Raw genomic sequence first — 18,387 nt, 5'->3', positions numbered from 1 at the left:
TCACTCATGCAAAATCCAAGGTAGTGTAATGGAAACAATATTGGTAAAATAGATGTTGTGGCTACAAGCATCTCCCTTTATATTAGACATTTAGAAGCTTTTAAAAAGTTTTAGATGCTAAAGGTTGTGGCAAAACTAGGCTGTGTAGTTGTTCCATTTATAAGCACCTTATTACAGGACAGTTACATGACCCCATAAGGGAGTGTGCTTTCAGTTCAAAAGAGTAATAAAGTGCCTAGCTATATAAAAACCACAAGACTTCAAATTGTAATTTAAGCTAACTGCATTTATACATTAGGGTTAACAAAATCTAGACCCTGTCTATGCAGAAATAGACTAATTGTTCATAGTGTTTTAATAACCACATAAAAAAACTTACTCTTAATTGACTGAATAAGTAGGGTCCACTACTGTATCTTAACGATCAAATTTTATTGCTTTATTCATGTGGTGTTTTTTGCAAGGCACTGTGGTATGGACTAGAAAACTTGGAATAACTCATGAAGAAACCTTGGAATGACACATGAAGCATGATAGGAAAGTCATTCTGAGGCAGGATGCTTTACTGAATTGTTTTCAACCAGGGTATCAAACATCAGGAATGAGTTCAAGTTAAAATTCACAGGAGAATGGAAACATCTTAAGGTCAGTCACTTCACATGCCCATCCTGATACTTTGAATAATCTGGAAAATTGCTGTAAAAAGAAAGAGCAAATATTAAAATAAGCTTTGAATAAAACAGGTCTGGTGACTAACAAATATTAATTAAGGTAGCTGAAGAATCCAAGGGTACTCTTACATTTGCAAATGGTACATAACTTCACTATAATAAGAAGTGAAGACAGGCCTATCTGAACAAATAAAACAATGAAATGTCCCTGAGTTATTTTTTTCAATCTTAGCTTCGCTGAATTTTATGTCTAAGTATTACCAAGACAACTTGCAGATAAGTAACCATTTTACAAAGAACTTAAAGCACCAAAGCAAACAGGTTTTTCCAGCATAGAATTATTTTGGTTTATCCCTAAATAATTAAGCATCCTTTTAAGGCCTGGCCTATAACACAAACATGTTTCCTCATTCTCACAAAGCTGAAATTCAATAATCTTCAGGTTACATAAACTGCTTGGCTGTCAGCCATTTATCAGGAAAGTTTCCAATTGGTAAGTGCAGAAGAAAGGCAAAGTGAAACGTTAAACAGAAATCTCAGTAATTTTAGAAAGTGGAAAACCAACATCTACTTCAATATTAACAGCTTGCATATTAAAATGATAAACGAAGAGAGGAAAGACCTTTTTTTGTAATCTATTTGCAAAGGCAAGTGTCTGTTACTCTGACAGCAGGCTGCCCTGACAATTTTTTTTAAACCATATGTCAAACGTTTCTTTTATTAACCTAAAAACATTTGACTCACACATTAAAATGCCAATCAGGTACATTTCCTCTATAGTGAATCAATTCTTTGCACAAGCTTTACTTTAAAAAATATACTCAATTTTGACATTAAGACATTAGATTCTGGTATATGTTAAATCAAGTGCTAACATCTGTATGTACATAAGTTCCTTTGCAAAGACTGATAATGGAGTTAAAAAACATTCTAAATTATCATTCCGTTAGGTTTTGTCCGGTCTTACATTTATTCCAACTCGATCATTACCAAGACTTGACCTCCTTTCTGATCTCCTGTGAGTACAAATTAAGCTAGGAGAAGTTTCTGGAGCACCACCCTCTGTGCATATGTGGAACAAGTAATTTGGTTCAGATGAAACAGAATTATGTGAAGTCCTCGGCAGGTGGGTTGAGAACTACGCAGGTGGGACTCACTACTGACCGGTCACCACGTCATCCCAAACCTTTTCAACCCAAGACTCTACCTGATGGGAGCCCGCAAGACACTTACCAGAGCCACAGACAACAAAAATGAAGAGAGCCAATAACCAGGGTCCTACAGACGCCTTCTCTTCGGGGGCATTTCTCTGCAAAAGGGAAAATCCACCATTTCAGATGCAGACAAACCACTCGGACCCCAGGCTCCCACAGCCCCGGTGGCCGGCCCCCTCACCCACAGGTCTCCCCTTCGGTTCCCGAGCCCCTACAGTCTGGCGGCTCGCAGACTCGGGCCCCTACCCCTCCACGGCACCAGCCCACAGTCAGCCGGATCCGGGAGAAAACGCGACGCGGCCCCAGGGACCCCGACTGTGCCCCGGCTGCGGAACGCAGAGGGGCGCCCGCTCTTTCCTTACGGAGGTCTTGGCGACGTTGCCGCGCTGGGTGATGTTCTTGCTGTGCTTCTCGTTGGCCATACGGATCCTCTGCTTGGCGACCATCTTCGCGGCGCCACCACCTGCCCCGGCCACCCCTCGGACTCGCTCGCTCGCCTGCCTCCTCTCGAGCCGCTGCGAGGCGAGGCTCGTGGTGAGCGCGCCGCCGGAGCGCCGAGGTTCTCAAGCCAGGCGCTGGCTACGGCCGCTGGGCCTGGGCGCGGCAAGCGCGGGGACTGAGCACAAGCCGGGTGCCGGTCGCCGACTGACTGGCCGAGGCTGGCGGGTGCGCGGGAGGAAGATAACTGGCCGCCGGGTCGTTCTCGCACCGCAGTCGCCGCCGCTTTGGCCGCCGCTGGGAGCGCGGAGTGAAAGAGGAAGGAAACGCAACGCAACAACGGGAATGTGCAGCCCGCCGCCTCGATCTACTTTGGGTTCGGCTGCCAACGTCAGCACTAGGTGGGCTCCGCCCCGCGGAAGTGCGCGCCCCTCCTGCTAGAGAAGGAGGGCGAAAGCAGGCGCACCCGCCCCAGTCCAGCCCACCCAAGCTCTGTCAAGCGTCGCCCCAGATATGTGCTTGCGCGTTCTGGCGCCTTTTCTGCGTCACTCCGCAACCGGAAGTGAATTGGCCCCGAGGCTGATGGCTCCGGAAACACCAGCTCGCTGTTTCCACGCAGGAGGAGACGTGTAGGGGCCGGGTTCGGCCCTCGTGAACTCTCACCCGAGCGGTTTCTCTTTCCGGGACAACATGGCGCCGTCCACGCCGCTCTTGACAGGTGAGTTCTGAAGAAGCAAGGGACTCTCTTTCTTCAGATTAGTTTCTTATTTTTGTCTTTGTCTTTGAGAACTACCCGAGGAGCCCGAAAAGTCTGATCTGCCTTTTCTTGTGGCTTGCGGAAAGGCCAGACTGTCTCTTGGCTTTCTTGATATAGCGTGGCAGTCGGAAGTGAAGTCTCCGCCTCTGGGCTTTCGTATTCCCCCTCCCTTTCACTCATCCATCATTCTTGCCTGCGGATTCATCTTCTACAGGAATAGAAGAAGGGGGAGAAAAACAGAATGTGCTAGTTGAATTTGTGACATCTGGGTCTGCAATACTGATGTTACACGGGCCCTTGTGAAGTCATTTAGCTCTACAGTAAGGACAAAGACAAACAGAGCTAGTCCACTAGAATGACCACGCACATTAAATACACCTGGACTTAAGTAATTCCAAATTCTGGCCTGCCTGCCTTAATGAGGTTTGTAGGACTGAATAGGGAGAGTGGAGCTGTAATGCAGGTTTCAAATGATGAAGGTGGGGTTGGAAGAGGGTATAGCAGTGAGCATGATAGATATATTCTAGCAACATTTGATTTTGAAATGGTTATGAGCATATCAAAAGTAGAACATTAGAGGACTTTTGAAATTTTGAAGCTGAGGACAGAGTGTGTAGTGTTGAAGAAGATAATAAACTTAGATTGGACAATGCTGGGGAAGTTGCTTTACTAGGGTGTGGCTAGGAGTATTTGCATGTGAGTATTATGTAAGGGAAAGAGTTGGGAAGGAAAAGAAGCCTTTGGTTAACTTCTGATAACTATATAGAAGGAAAAAAGTCATTAAGAGAAACGTCTGCATTTGAGGAAGAAGGCTATTCCCTCCCTTTCCCCCCACCCCCTGAAAGGAACCTTAAGGGCCGGGGGCAGTGGCTCACGCCTGTAATCCCAGCACTTTGGGAGGCGGAGGTGGGATGATCACGAGGTCAGGAGATCGAGACCACCCTCGCTAACATGGTTGAAACTCTGTCTCTACTAAAAATACAAAAAAATTAGCCGGACGTGGTGGCGGGCGCCTGTAATCCCAGCTACTTGGGAGGCTGAGGCAGGAGAATTGCTTGAACCCGGGAGGCGGAGGTTGCAATGAGCCGAGATCGCGCCACTGCACTCCCGCCTGGGCGACAGAGCGAGACTCTGTCTCAAAAAGAAAAGAAAAAAAAAGAACCTTAAAACATTTTTGCACTTTTTGCCAGTCTACATTTCTATTTCTACATTTTAAAATCTTTATTATTAAGCACCATGCCCACTGATAGTCTGTCTTCTACAGTTTAGTCATCATTTATCAAACGCTGGCTATAATGTGCTAGATAATATGCTAGGCAAAGACTGTTGGGCAGAGTTACATAATAAATTTTTTTTAGGTTCGTAAAGGTAGCTTGTTATTCACAATTTTTAATACTAAATTATTATTTGAACTCTAATGAAAAAAATACGACATTTTAAAATCTGATAAATAACCCCTCCTTTAAAAATGCCTACAGTAGTTAGTTGCTCACTGCTTACAGGGTAGATTCCATCCCATGTAGCATAGGGTATGTAACCATTTATAATCCTTGAATTGCTCTTGAGACTCATTTATTTCCTTGCTATCCCATCCTATTTTGTGCTCCATCAATACTGAACTGCTTGTGAGTACCTTTGAACAACCTGTTTCTTCAGTCTAGTACTACCCTATGCCTCTAGTTGATTTGGCAAACTCTTTATCATCTGTTGAAATTAAAATTCATTTTAAGTATCATTGCTCTGTGAAGCCTTTCCTCACTCTACCCAGATAGAGTCAGTCACTTCCTGGGCTATTTTTGTACCTTAAGTATATTTGAAATTTTGTTTCACTTACTAAGTAGGATAATTAGACATTCACTTGCCTTTCTCCCCTGCTAGACTGTGAGTCCTTCAATGTCAGGGACAAGGTCTTATTTATATCTGTCTTCTCAGTACTAGTGCAGTGCCTGGCAGACAATAGATACTCTAAATCAGGGGTCCCCAACCCTCCGGGCGAGATTGGTACCGGGCGAACATTACCACTTGAGCTCCCCCTCCTGTCAGATCAGTGGGGGCATTAGAGCCTCATAGGAGCGCAAACCGTATTGTGAACTGTGCATACAAGAGATCTAGATTAGATTTATCTGTTTAGACTATCCTTCTAAATGAAGGATAGCTACTTTATAGTAAATTAACCAAGGATGACAATTGTCTTACATTGTTTAAAATGAGGGAATTTGTAAGAGCTTAAATGTCATCTGTTCAGTGTACTCTTCATATTCTTATATTCTTAGAGGCCCAGAGAGATTAAGTGGTCAGATTCACACTGCAGATTGGCAGGATTAGGATTATACTTATTCAGATTGCTCAACTCTGTGGATTCAGATTGCTCAACTCTGTGGTCCATTTTTCTTTCACTAGAACAAACTGTTTAATCTTTTAAGCATTCTCAATGTACATATTTCATTCAACAGTAGATTATTTTACTTCCAAGATCTTTTGTTAAATTTAGACTCATGGGATTTTAGAGCTATGAATAGCTTGCAGATTAGCCAGTAAATTTTGTTAACCCCAACTCTTAATTGGGAATGACAAGCCAAAGCAGGTGAAAAAGGGATTTTTTAAAAAACTCATATAACCTAAAAGCCTCACTGCTGCTAGATCCAGATACTCACATGCTTCAGAAATCTGTTTTTTCTTTCTTTCTTTCTTTTCTTTTTTTGAGACAGAGTTTCACTTTTGTTGCCCAGGCTGGAGTGCAATGGCGTGATCTTGGCTCACTGCAACCTCCACCTCCCAAGTTGGAGCAATTCTTGTGCCTCAGTCTCCCAAGTAGCAGGGATTACAGGCATGCACCACAACACCCAGCTAATTTTGTATTTTTGGTAGAGATGTGGTTTCACTGTGTTGGTCAGGTTGGTCTCGAACTCCTGTCCTCAGGTGATCCACCGGCCTCTGCCTCCCAAAGTGTTGGGATTACAGGCGTGAGCCACCGCGCCCGTCCAGAAATCTGTTTTTCTTCATCTCTAGGCTCTTGCTTTCCTCCAGATTAAATTCATCTTTAAACAGATATTCAGCCAAATGCCCAGCTCCAAAGGAAAGAACACATTTTTGCCAGTAGTCTCAGCAAAAATCTCAAGGCTAACTGCCTTTGACTTTGCTTGGCTCATCTTTGTATCAGTCAACTTTTAATCATGTAGTCAGTACTAAATTATATTCTCACTCCTGGATACTCCTCAAAAGAAAATGAGAGCCTCCTAAAGAAGAGGAGCTGGGTGCTAGGCACATAAAACAGCAATGTCCATTATATGAAATTCACATTGTCTAATCTGCTTGACCAGTTGAAGTCACAGAGCTAATTGGCTCAAAATTGAGTCATTTTCCTAAACTAATACGTAGTTCAGTGAATGTAAGAGTTGGGAAAAGCATCATATTTTAAAGATGACTACACCCCTGCCATAGGATCCTTGTTTATTGAAGCCCTGTGTTTTTCTCTCTCTAACTCAGGCCTAGAGCAATAAATAGTATATGACTGTCTAAAAAGGCTAGTAAGCTTTGAAAAGATTATGTAGATGTTTAATGAATTTCACACAGCTACTGTGTGAAACTCTGGCGTTTATTTGTTGTTTTAATGAAAAGAACTGCTTGCATTGTAGATTTTTCTTTCTGCTAGAACATATTGCCGATCCCGTTTGATTGAAGAGAGAAATCTCTAAAAATGGGGAATCACACAAACTCAGAATACACTATATTGAGCTAACTTCATATCATACTTAGTTTCACGTTCAGATACTTGTAATTAAAAAGGACTCCTTGTTAGAAAGTTACATGTAGAAAAAAATTGTTTCAGTATTGAAAGATTTTTTAGTCCATGTTTATTTTTGGTTTTATTAGTTATAAAACAGTTTATGTTCTGTTATGGACCTGATGTTGTGTTTTTTCTAATAAACTTTGTATCACAGCTTATCAAGAGTAAATTAATTAAACTGTGTATCCTTTTATTAAAATTTATATGAAACTACAAAGTAATTAAATCTAGCAAGGCATCTTAGAAATACAAAATGTCAGTTTGGGCGAGGTAGCTCACAGCTGTAATCCCAGCACTTTGGGAGGCTGAGGAAGGCAGATTGGATTGCTTGAGCTAAGGAGTTTGGACCAGCCTAGGCAATATAGCAAAACCTCGTCTCTGCAAGAAATACAAAACTTAACATGGCTTGGTGGTGTGTGACATGATCATGGTTCACTGTGGCCTTGACTTCCCAGGTCCAGGTGATCCTCCTGCCTCAGCCACTCGAGTAGCTGGGACTACAGGCATGTGCCACCATGCCCAGCTACTTTTTGTAGAGACAGCATCTCCCTATGTTGCCCAGGCTGGTCTCGAACTCCTGGTTTCAAGCCATCTTCGTGCCTTGGCCTCCCAAAGTGCTGGGAGTACAGGTGTGAGCCACCACGCCTGGCCTGAGCCCTATTTTGTTTTCCAGCTTCATCATCCTGTAGCCACATAGGCCTTCTTCCCATCCCCTTGATGCTCTGTCATTTTTCTTTCCGTGGGGTTTTTGCACTTGTTACTGTTCTCGTTGTTTGTTAACTGCCATTGATCCTTTACATCTCAGGATACAAAACACTTTAAAGGATGCTTTCCCTTCCATTTTTAGGTCACAACTCTCTATTATACCCTCAGTGGTACCATATAGCTTTCCTGTGATGCTCTAAATACAGGTATACAGTTCCGTATATTTGGCTAATTATTTGCTTACTGTTTGCAAAGTTCAATGAGGTCAGAGACAAGGCTGATTTTCTTTCCTATTGTATCGCCAGTGTTCAACATAGGGCCTAGGAGGTAGTTTGTTCATTTTTTTCCCACTAAGCATTTGTTGACTAAATGAATCTATTTATTTGGTTCAGCTTTAGAAGCATTTAATTCAACCACTTAAAAAAGTATAGGCTAGGCGCAGTGGCTCACACCTGTAATCTCAGCACTTTGGGAGGCTGAGGAGGGAGGATTGCCTTAGCCTAGGAGTTCAAGATCAGCCTGGGCAACAGTGAGACTCTGTCTCTACAAAACAAAACAAAACAAAACAAAACGCCAGGCAGGGTGGCACATACCTGTAGTCCCAGCTACTTGGGAGACTGAGCCAGGAGCATCACTTAAGTCCAGGAGTTCGAGATTGCAGTGAGCCTTGATCGTGCCGGTGTACTCCAGCCTGGGTGACAGTAAGACCCTGTCTCAAAAACATAAATAAAATAAAATAATTTAAACGTAGAAAAAAGAAGTATGGTCTAGTTCTGTAGATGATTATTTAATCTTGAACTTTGTTTCCACTTCATTTTTTAGGCTATTGCTGTCATTGGGGCCTTAGTAAATGAATATGTCTCATTCCGCTTGTTCTCTTAGTTTGAGAAATTGTGAATATATTAATAATGCCTTATGTTTCTAAAAACTTTAAACATATACTTTTTTTAATTACTTTATGTAAAGCATACAGCTATCCTATGTTCTGATATTTCCATTTTACAGATTAGGTCACAGATTCGGAGGTGGTAATGTATCTAAGATTCCACAGGCAGTTATAAATTTAGGTCAGCCTCTGAGTTCATGTCCTCTTTACCACAAGACAGCTGCCTTTCTTTCAGTGGTGAGAAAGTTTCGAGTTTTTATTTAAAAAGTTACGTATTTCTCAGCAATTCTATGATTTTATGTAACAGAGTAAGAAAATATGTCCTTTTGTTGCTAATATTCTGTAGTTCAATGAAATATTTAATGATTTCATTAATATTTTTACTAAAGCTATTTTTTTTAAAAAAAGACATTTGTGTTAACTGAGTCTTTATTAACAAAGTAATTGTGGTTCTTTTTATTTTATTTCTTTAGTACGAGGATCAGAAGGACTGTACATGGTGAATGGACCACCACATTTTACAGAAAGCACAGTGTTTCCAAGGTATGGTTTATTTTGTTAAGTAATGTTATATGTTACTGGGAACATATAGTACAATATAAAGTGTTTTGTTGGTGGTGTGTTTTGAACAAGAAAGGAAGAGATGAATTTGTTTGTATTGTATAATATTGTATTGTATAATGTTAACCGAAGATGGAGAGAATACATATTCTCTATCAAGGAAAATGATCTTCAGATCTGAAAATAGTAACTTAAGCCTATCTATAAGGTAGGGGGAGCAATACTAAGAAAAAGTGTAGACACTAGTGTGACTGAATACAAGCCTTTAGTTTATAAGAGTTTTAAGGAATGAGAAAAACTTGCAAATTTGATAGCCAGATCGCTGCTAGTAATCTTAGGGAAATCATAATGAAAAAGATATTAAAAAGGGAGGACATATATATGCACGTAGTATGTAGCTAGCTAGATATTTTTTTTTCCCCAAAAAGGCAATGGACAAGTAAACCAAAAACTAGTTAAAAATGCTTATCTATAGGGGGAGAGAGTTACAGGATGCAGGGGACACATCTGTGAAAGAGCTTTGGTATAGTTTTGACTTTGGACCATGTAATTGATTTAAATTTAAAAATTAAAGGCTGGGCGCGGTGCCTCACATCTGTAATCCCAGCACTTTGGGAGGCTGAGGCGGGCCAGATCACCTGAGGTTAGGAGTTTAAGACCAGCCTGGCCAACATGGCGAAACCCCGTCTCTACTAAAAATACAAAAATTAGCCGGGCGTGGTGGCGGGTGCCTGTAGTCCCAGCTACTCTACTCAGGAGGCTGATGCAGGAGAATCGCTTGAAACCCGGAAGTGGAGGTTGCTGTGAGCCAAAATCGTGCCACTGCACTCCAGCCTAGGCAAAAAGGTGAGACTCTGTCTCAAAAAAAAAAATTAAAATAAAAATAAAACAATGGGAAACTAAAATAAGTAATTCTAGGTTTATATCAGGCTGGTGGCATAACCATATGAAAATGTGCAAAATTCTTTTTTTTGAGACTGAGTTTCACTCTTGTTGCCCAGGCTAGAGTAAGGTGGTGCAATCTCAGCTTACTGCGACCTCTGCCTCCCGGGTTCAAGTGATTCTTCTGCCACAGCCTCCCAAGTAGGTGAGATTACAGGTGCCTGCCCCCATACCTGGCTAATTTTTTTGTATTTGTAGTAGTGATGGAGTTTCACCATGTTAGCCAGGCTAGTCTCAAACTCCTGACCTCAGGTGATCCATGGGCCTCATCCTCCCAAAGTGCTGGGATTACAGACGTGAGCCACCATGTTTTATTTTTATTTTGTTTTATTTTTATTTTTATTTCTTTATTTTATTTAGCCACTAATAGTTTTATTTTTAACTGAAAGTTGATATTGACATTTAAATCTACTATAGGATAGAGTAAATTAATTGTATTAATGTCGTTAGGCACCAAGATTTTTCAACATTAGAGTGAAAAGATAGACTTGCCTGTATCAATATGAACTCATGATTTCTTTTCATAAAACATTTGCATTTCCTAGTTCTGTCCAATGAAAAGGCCTGGAAGCAGCAATACCACAGTAGCAGTGAATACCCCAGCCTCACAGATTGTGATCTCTAAATACAGTTCTTCGCTAAAAGGAACCACTTCCTTGGAGAAGTGGTCAACTCGAGGTCTGGGAGAGAAAATGTACAAGTTGCAGTAGGGACTTTTGTGCCAGAAAGCAAAGAAGCTATAAAAGACTTAATGAGATTTTGTTAAAGGGTCGTAGGAATCAACATGAAGAAATTCACACCTAACCTAAGATGGGAACATTAAGAATTATGAATAGAAAGATAAAGCGTGTCAAGTATATAAATGCTCCCCCCAAAAATCCCCCCTCCATTTAAACCTTACTGGTCAGCATTGGTGGTTGATGGAGTCCTCACTCATTACTTTGAAAACTGAAAATTAAAGGGAAGGAATCAAGCACTTATCTTGCCTTATACAAACTGTTTATCAGGGTAACCAAATGGTTGATGAGAAAAAGAGCTTTGTAGATGAATTCCAGTTAATAAATGCAGAATGGATGCTGGATCAGACAATTACCATTTTGTCATTCTCAAGAAATGAATCTAGGCCACTGGTTCTCAAACTTAACAAGCATCAGAATCATCTGAAAAGCTCATTAAAATCCAGATTACAGCTCTGTTTCCAAATGTTCTGATTCATTAGATCAGCGGTAGGGCCCAATAATTTGCATTTTTAACAAATTCCCCAGTGATACTGATGCTGCAAATCTGGGGACCCCACTTAAGAACCACTGATCTAGGCAGATGATCATCAAAAGATGCTGAAACCTTTAGCTGAACTGTTTGATGACTGTTAATGGGGAACTTTATAAAAATCAGGCTGTTGTCATCTGACTCTACTGACCAGTGACTCTACCACCACTACGCCTGGCTAATTTTTGTATTTTTAGTAGAGACAGGGTTTCGCCATGTTGCCCAGGCTGGTCTCAAACTCCTGACCTCAGGTGATCTGCCTGCCTCGGCCTCCCAAACTGCTGGGATTACAGATGTGAGCCATTGCGCCATGGGAAAGAGATTTTTAAAATGTTTTGATATCTATAAACTGAGTGTAAGCTGTCATTATTGTGTGATTGCAGAAGCACAAATGTCATCTTCATTTGTGCCGATGAATTAATGCAAAGATAGTGTAAGGGATGTATTAGTGAGTTCTCAATGCATTTGTTGTTATTTCGCAATTCAAATTATTTTTTAGTCAGGAAGTTTTCATCTCATGTTGTGACTACACTAATGTACATCTACATGTGCACAGATACACATTTCTTTTTGGGTATTCATTATCACTGGGTGATGTATTCATAATAAACATCTTCAGTTCAGAGATATAGTACTTAGAGTTTTGATTACTCGATAGAATATTCCCAAGTAGTTAAGTGAGGAGCCTCTTATTGTTGTTATACTTTCTATCTCTACACATGAGAAATTGATGGAAGGCCTACCACACAAACTTATTCACCCAAAAGACTCTATTTTTTTTTAATCCATCTGTTAGTATGAAATCATTTTCCAGCTTACTTTACAATGTTTGTTAGCATTGCATTTTAAAGTGTTTTGGCAGATGAAAGCATTTTGGAATTTTCTTAAAAATTTGTGCAAGTTCTGAGTTATTAAATTGATAGTGAAATGGTTGACTTTATAATCAGATTTTTTTGAAAAGTATTAATGCTTATTCATTTAAACTTTTTTTTTTTTTGTCATTTTCAGGGAATCTGGGAAGAATTGCAAAGTCTATACCTTTAGTAAGGATGGGACCTTGTTTGCCTGGGGCAATGGAGAAAAGTTAGTGTTCATTTACATAACATATTTTGTGTATCATGAATATAAACACAACTGGCATTATTTGAATAACAGATATTTGAGTGTCATTAATGAAATCTATCTTTTAATGTCATGATGTTGTGAGATATTACCTCTCGTTACACAGAATACCTTCAAAGTTGTTCGTTTCTATATATATGCCATGACTTGCTTGAATTACCTAGTAACCTAGAATTAAAAATTAATGTATGAAAAACATAATTTAATGCTAAAGAAACTGAGAAGTTGTTTTAAATAGTGCTCTAAGTTATTGGTTGGCGTTTCTTAAATCTGCACTAACACTGAGAAAATAATTCTCTTTACTCATTTAATCCTAGATGTAGATACTCTTTATCTTTGCTGTTAAATTGCTAACAACTGCCTGCAGTTATTAATCTTATGTATATAAAAGTGTATGTTATTCAAAAGAATGTTTAGTATAATGTATGTTACATAAAATACCAGTTTACAAAATTGGTCTTGCACAAAAAATTATGTTGATTAAATGCTTATATTTTGTTAAGAAAACCAGTCCTTATTAATTTTTCAAGAGTTACTACAACATTTTATTTCACAGACCATGCAAAAGCCCAAATACTTGCTTGGCTTAAAGTTATTTACATTGTTTTAAACCACATATAATACTGTTAGGTTTTTCAAAAGGGAGAAAATACATGCATTAGTTTGAAAAGCAGATTTTAAACGTTGTTCTTTACAATGGTAATGTATTCAGAAGTCTTTCAACTACCAGATGAGACTGGATTAATAGTTGATTTTTAAAAATTGACTACTAAAGAGAACATGTTGAATTAGTTGATTCATCTTTTATGACTATAAGTAGCTGACAGAATTAGCTTTTATAATTTAAAAAAATTGGTCTTTTATTCTTTTTCTTTTTTTCTTTTTTTTTTTTTTTTAATTTTAATAGAAACCGGGTCTTGTTATGTTGACCAGGTTAGGCTCAAACTCCTGGGCCCAAGCAGTCCTCCTGCCTTGACCTCCCGAAGTGTTGGGATTATAGGTGTTAGCCACTGTGCCCAGTCCTTTTTTTTTTTTTTATTTAAGTTATTGAATGTACTACTCTCTCTCTCTCTCTCTCTTTTTTTTTTTTTTTGAGACAGGGTCTCACTGTGTCACCCAGGCTGGAGTGGTACAGTGGCGCCATCTCAGCTCACAGCAACCTCCACCTCCCAGGTTCAAGCGATTCTCCTGCCGCAGCTTCCCCAGTAGCTGAGACTACAAGCTGAGACCATACCACCACATCTGGCTAATTTTTGTATTTTTAGTAGAGATGGTGTTTCACCCTGTTGGTCAGGCTGGTCTCTAACTCCTGACCTCAAGTGATCCACCCACTTCATTCAGCCTCCCAAATCACTAGGATTACAGGCATGAACCACCTCACCCAGCCTGAATCTACTACTCTCAAATCATTAATAATATAATTATAATGAGTCTTATCTACAATGTTAACAGTTTTAATCTCAGCCTCAAAAAATAAGATGTGATCTCAAAATTTCTTATTCTTATTTTGTGTAACCTATTGTGGGTACTTAAATTTTATTTTTTAATCCATGTTTTAATTTGTATTATTTGAGTAATGAGTCAGTAGAAATTTACTACCTAATGGTCTATATACTATACTTCTTTTCATTGTCTTTTTTGTTTTGTTTTTGAGGTATTCCTTGTTCTTCTAGCTTAGAGTTTGTTGAATATGTCTATTTTTATCTTAGCAGTTATTGTTAACAGTTCACTCATATCTGCACTTAACCTTCTGTTGGATTCAACTCTGAATCCTTTTAGTATGTCCCCGTATGTCATGTCCATGATTTTAATAGATTTCGTCTATATTACGTTCTGGCATTTGTTTCATTAAAGTGCTGTGACCACAATGATACTTATTGTTCTGGGGCAAGAGAACTAGATTTCATGTATTGATTGTGGTCTTTGTTCAGTTTCTGGTTAACTAAGTCAGAAACCATTATGATTCTTCCTTAAATATGTTTTTTCTTAATTAAAATAAACGTCCGTCATTAAACTAAGAATAACTATTAAAGACCATCAATTCTGAGGAGGCTGTGGTTGAAAAGCAAAGAAAAAAATGAAGGTTAACAACAGCAACAACAAGAAAACCAGAAAGCGTCTCGTAATTCTAAAATAGGTTATTTGCAGCAAGTTGTGAAGACTTCCATGTAGGTGTCTGTGTTTAAATAATATGTGGTAGTTTTTCATTCTTTTCAGTGACTGCTTATCTTAAACTCAGTTATCTTCCTCAAACCTGAGTAGAACAAAGTTACTTACAGCAACTTCTGGAATAAGATGGAGTGTCCTTTTTTTTTTTTTTTTTTTTTAAAACACCCCAGAGTGTTTAGTACATAAAAGCAAGCCAGGCCAAACTGATTTCAAAGCTTGGCTGTGGCATTTATCAATAGCATGATCTTGAGCAAATCATCAAATCATTTTTCTAAGCCTAAATTTAAGCACATGTAAAACAGAAATGATGACATTTATAAGATTGTTCTAAGGATTAAATGAGAAAATGTACGTAAAGTGGTTAGGTACATAGAAAAAACCCAAAATGGAACTGCTTTTATCATACAATTATTGTCATTTTTGTCATTGTACTATAATAATTCTTAGAATCATATCTTTTAAAGATTGCTCTTGAGATTGTAGTAGACGTCAAATGTCTCCTTACTGATTTCCCTAGCTGCTATAGCTTCCATTTATTAAAAAAAAAAAAATTTTTTTTAATTGAAATGAGATCTTTCTATGTTGCCCAGGCTGGTTTTGAACTCCTGGGCTCAAGCGGTCCTCCCACCTCAGCCTCCCAACGTGCTGGGTTTACAGGCATGAGCCACTGCACCTGGCCCATTTATTCAAATTTAAAAGTATACTTTTGCGGGCCAGACACGGTGGCTCATGCCTATAATCCCAGCACTATGGAAGGCCAAGGTGGGTGGATCACCTGAGGTCGGGTGTTCGAGACCAGCCTGGCCAAGATGGTGAAACCCTGTCTCTACCAAAAATACAAAAATTAGCCAGGTGTGGTGGCATGCGCCGGTAGTCCCAGCTACTCGGGAGGCTTAGGCGGGAGAATCACTTAAACCCAGGTTGCAGTGAGTCAAGATTGTGCCACTATACTCCAGCCTGGGTGACAGAGTGAGACTCCATCTCAAATAAAAAATAAAACCAAAGTATACTTTTGCCATTTTCTCTAGCACCTTTGCCTTTCCTTTGATTTGATAGACCTCAGCTTCTCTGTAGATTAGTTTTGTGTTCACTTAAAGGCGTTTTTTTCCTTTTCAGCTGAAGGTGGAATCATCCATGTGTCTGCTCTTTTATATCATTTCCCAACACTAGCCTTATATAGGAGGCTTTTGGTAAAATATATACTTTTTTTTTTTTAAGACAGAGTCTCACTCTGTCGCCCAGGCTGGAGTGCAGTGGCACGATCTCAGCTCAGTGCAGCCTCTGCCTCCCGAGTAGCTGGGATTACAGGTGCCCACCACCGCACCTGTCTAATTTTTGTAATGTTAGTAGAGACAGAGGTTGTGCTGGAATTACAGATGAGAGCCACTGCACCTGGCTTTTTTTTTTTTTTTTTTTTTTTAAGTTAAGGTATTTCCTGGATATTTTCTAGAACCAACTTGAAGTTGCTTTTTATGAAAAATGAACATTTTGGAGTGATCTGTGTTTGAAAAGAGCTATGAATGTTTTGGTTAGTGTTGACTACTATAAAACAATATTTCATTGTTGAAATAATTTCTTTTGAAACCAGAGTAAATATTATCAGTGTCACTAACAAGGGGCTACTGCACTCCTTCGACCTCCCAAAGGCAGTTTGCCTTGAATTCTCGCCCAAAAATACTGTCCTGGCAACGTGGCAGCCTTATACTAGTAAGTATTTTCTCAGTGTAAAAATACTCTGACAGGATCAATTACGTTTAGTCGGGGGAAAAAGTTATAAAGTTTATAACCTCGTAAGAAAGTAATTCGTGTTTACGATACTTTTGTGTTTGTGAATATTTATGATCAACAGTGAATCTTGTACTCTCCAAATAAACAATGTATTGAAAGTAATTTCAAGGTATATGGTAAGTTAGTGTAAAGAGCTCTTATGAGCTAAAGGAAAAGAAAAAGCTCAAGGGAAAATTCAGAAAGTAAATAACTGCTGGATAGAGATTTCTGAAGATTAAGAATAATAATGACTTTTAAAATCAAGACATTTTAAATAATTATTACGTGAAAGGAAGTACAGTAGACAGAACATCTGAGAGATGTATATGGTATAACAGAGTAGAAAGTGTTGTGCCATTTTCCAATATATTTAAAGGGATACCTAATGATAATATATTATATGAACATTTTATATAGCTGTGTTTCATGTAATAAAATAGTTATAAGGGCTTATTTTAAGAAACATTTTCTAATAATGTTGATATGGTTGAATAAGTAAATGATAATAGGTCATTGGGTTACAAACATCCTGAGTTTTTGTTCTTTCAAGAGGCATGAACTCTAATGAATCTTATTTTTCCAAGTGAATGAAAGAGATACTGAGAATCAGTTTAGAATCATGAGTGGTTTATGTAACCTTTTTTTTTTTTTTTTGGTAACACAGAAGCAAGCTTTCATGATTTAACCCATTTGATAGTAATCCATGTCAAACTTAATAAGAAAAATAATCTTTTTACAAATGTAACAAGGCAATTACTGAAAAAAAAATTTTTATTGCAGCTTCTAAAGATGGCACAGCTGGGATACCCAACCTACAACTTTATGATGTGAAAACTGGGACATGTTTGAAATCTTTCATCCAGAAAAAAACGCAAAATTGGTAAATAAATGGTTTAAAATACTAATTTTTTACATAGTGTTTTTAATGTCATCACTGTATAATATTTGTTTTCCTGATATTGATTTAAAAAAATAACTTATCAGACAAAAATCTACATTTTTAAGGATTTTGTATGTAGGAATGTACTAGAGCAAAAACTTGATCTTTCTTTCCTTTAGTATTAAGTGGAAAGGAACAATATTTCTTTTTTTTTTTTTTTGAGATGGAGGCCCGCTCTGTCGCCCAGGCTGGAGTGCAGTGACGTGATCTTGGCTCACTGCAACCTCCACCTCCTAGGTTCAAGCGATTTCACCGGCCTCAGCCTCCCAAGTAGCTGGGACTACAGGCGCATGCCACCATGCCAGGCTAATTTTTGTATTTTTAGTAGAAATGGGATTTCACCATTTGTCCAGGCTGATCTTGGAACTCCTGACCTTAGGTGATCCACCCGCCTAGGCCTCCCAAAGTGCTGGGATTACAGGTATGAGCCACTGTGCCCAGACTTTTCTATTAACATATATTGACTAAAACTATTAGTAACTGACTTGATGTCATATTTATAAGTGTTTATAAGTGTTTTTCCTTAAATAGTAACCAGTATCATAAATTACTTTAACATGTTAATGTGATGTTACATTCCATCTGAATTTTTTTTTTTTTTTTTTTTTTTTTTTGACATAGGTGTCCATCCTGGTCAGAAGATGAAACTCTTTGTGCCCGCAATGTTAACAATGAAGTTCACTTCTTTGAAAACAACAATTTTAGTATGGAAAGATATATGACATAATTTTATTACTTACTGTAATCATATACCGTTTTCATTAACTTTTATGACACCGTAGGGTTTTCCTAAATACTGTTAATTTATTAATAATTGCTATTACGTTCATTTTCATAATTTTTTATAAGTCTGAATTCAGTGAAAATCTATAACACAAAGGTTTTCTTTTATAATAACTTTTTATTATCTGATAATTGCTATTAAGACATTTGAATATCTTTTCCTGAATGTAATTGCTATTGAAATTCTGTGACACAAATTTTTTAGATATTTTATACTGTAGAATTTTAAACATAAAACTTCAGACACCTAGTCCTAACATCAGCTTATGGCCAGTCTTATCCATGCATCTCTCCAGCTACCATCTCTCTTACTAAGTGAAAGCAAATCCCAGACATGGTATAATTTTATATACTTGTTAAATATATAATTGTAAAT

At 38.5% G+C, this 18,387-nt stretch overlaps 2 protein-coding genes across 7 annotated transcripts in view; one reads left to right on the top strand and one right to left on the bottom strand.

Moving 5' to 3' along the window:
• Positions 1–415: 415 nt before the first annotated feature.
• Positions 416–2,730, bottom strand: SERP1 (stress associated endoplasmic reticulum protein 1). Its single transcript, XM_008008731.3, has 3 exons — positions 2,248–2,730; positions 1,905–1,980; positions 416–696 (listed from the first exon to the last, which is right to left on the bottom strand). The coding sequence occupies exons 1-3, from the start codon at positions 2,329–2,331 to the stop codon at positions 656–658; spliced, it is 201 nt and encodes a 66-aa protein (XP_008006922.1). The 5' UTR covers positions 2,332–2,730; the 3' UTR covers positions 416–655.
• Positions 2,731–2,917: 187 nt separating this feature from the next.
• EIF2A (eukaryotic translation initiation factor 2A) overlaps positions 2,918–18,387 on the top strand; it is a 33,781-nt gene continuing 18,311 nt past the window's right edge. The window contains exons 1-6 of one of the 6 annotated variants that reach the window (XM_008008732.3): positions 2,918–3,041; positions 8,932–9,001; positions 12,239–12,313; positions 16,110–16,228; positions 17,069–17,168; positions 17,850–17,932. In XM_008008732.3, coding sequence (XP_008006923.2) covers positions 3,014–3,041; positions 8,932–9,001; positions 12,239–12,313; positions 16,110–16,228; positions 17,069–17,168; positions 17,850–17,932 — 475 coding nt within the window. In that variant the 5' untranslated portion in view covers positions 2,918–3,013. Of the gene's footprint in view, positions 3,042–7,759; positions 7,779–8,931; positions 9,002–10,044; positions 10,107–12,238; positions 12,314–16,109; positions 16,229–17,068; positions 17,169–17,849; positions 17,933–18,387 lie in introns of those variants that run through there. The other 5 variants (XM_008008733.2, XM_008008736.3, XM_008008737.3 and 2 more) reach the window with 5 other exon arrangements.

Source organism: Chlorocebus sabaeus, chromosome 15 (genome assembly GCF_047675955.1).
Source record: "Chlorocebus sabaeus isolate Y175 chromosome 15, mChlSab1.0.hap1, whole genome shotgun sequence".
In the NCBI taxonomy this organism is placed as follows: Eukaryota; Metazoa; Chordata; class Mammalia; order Primates; family Cercopithecidae; genus Chlorocebus; species Chlorocebus sabaeus.
The sequence above is the reverse complement of the archived record's forward strand: the minus strand, read 5'-3'. Positions and strand labels throughout refer to the sequence as shown.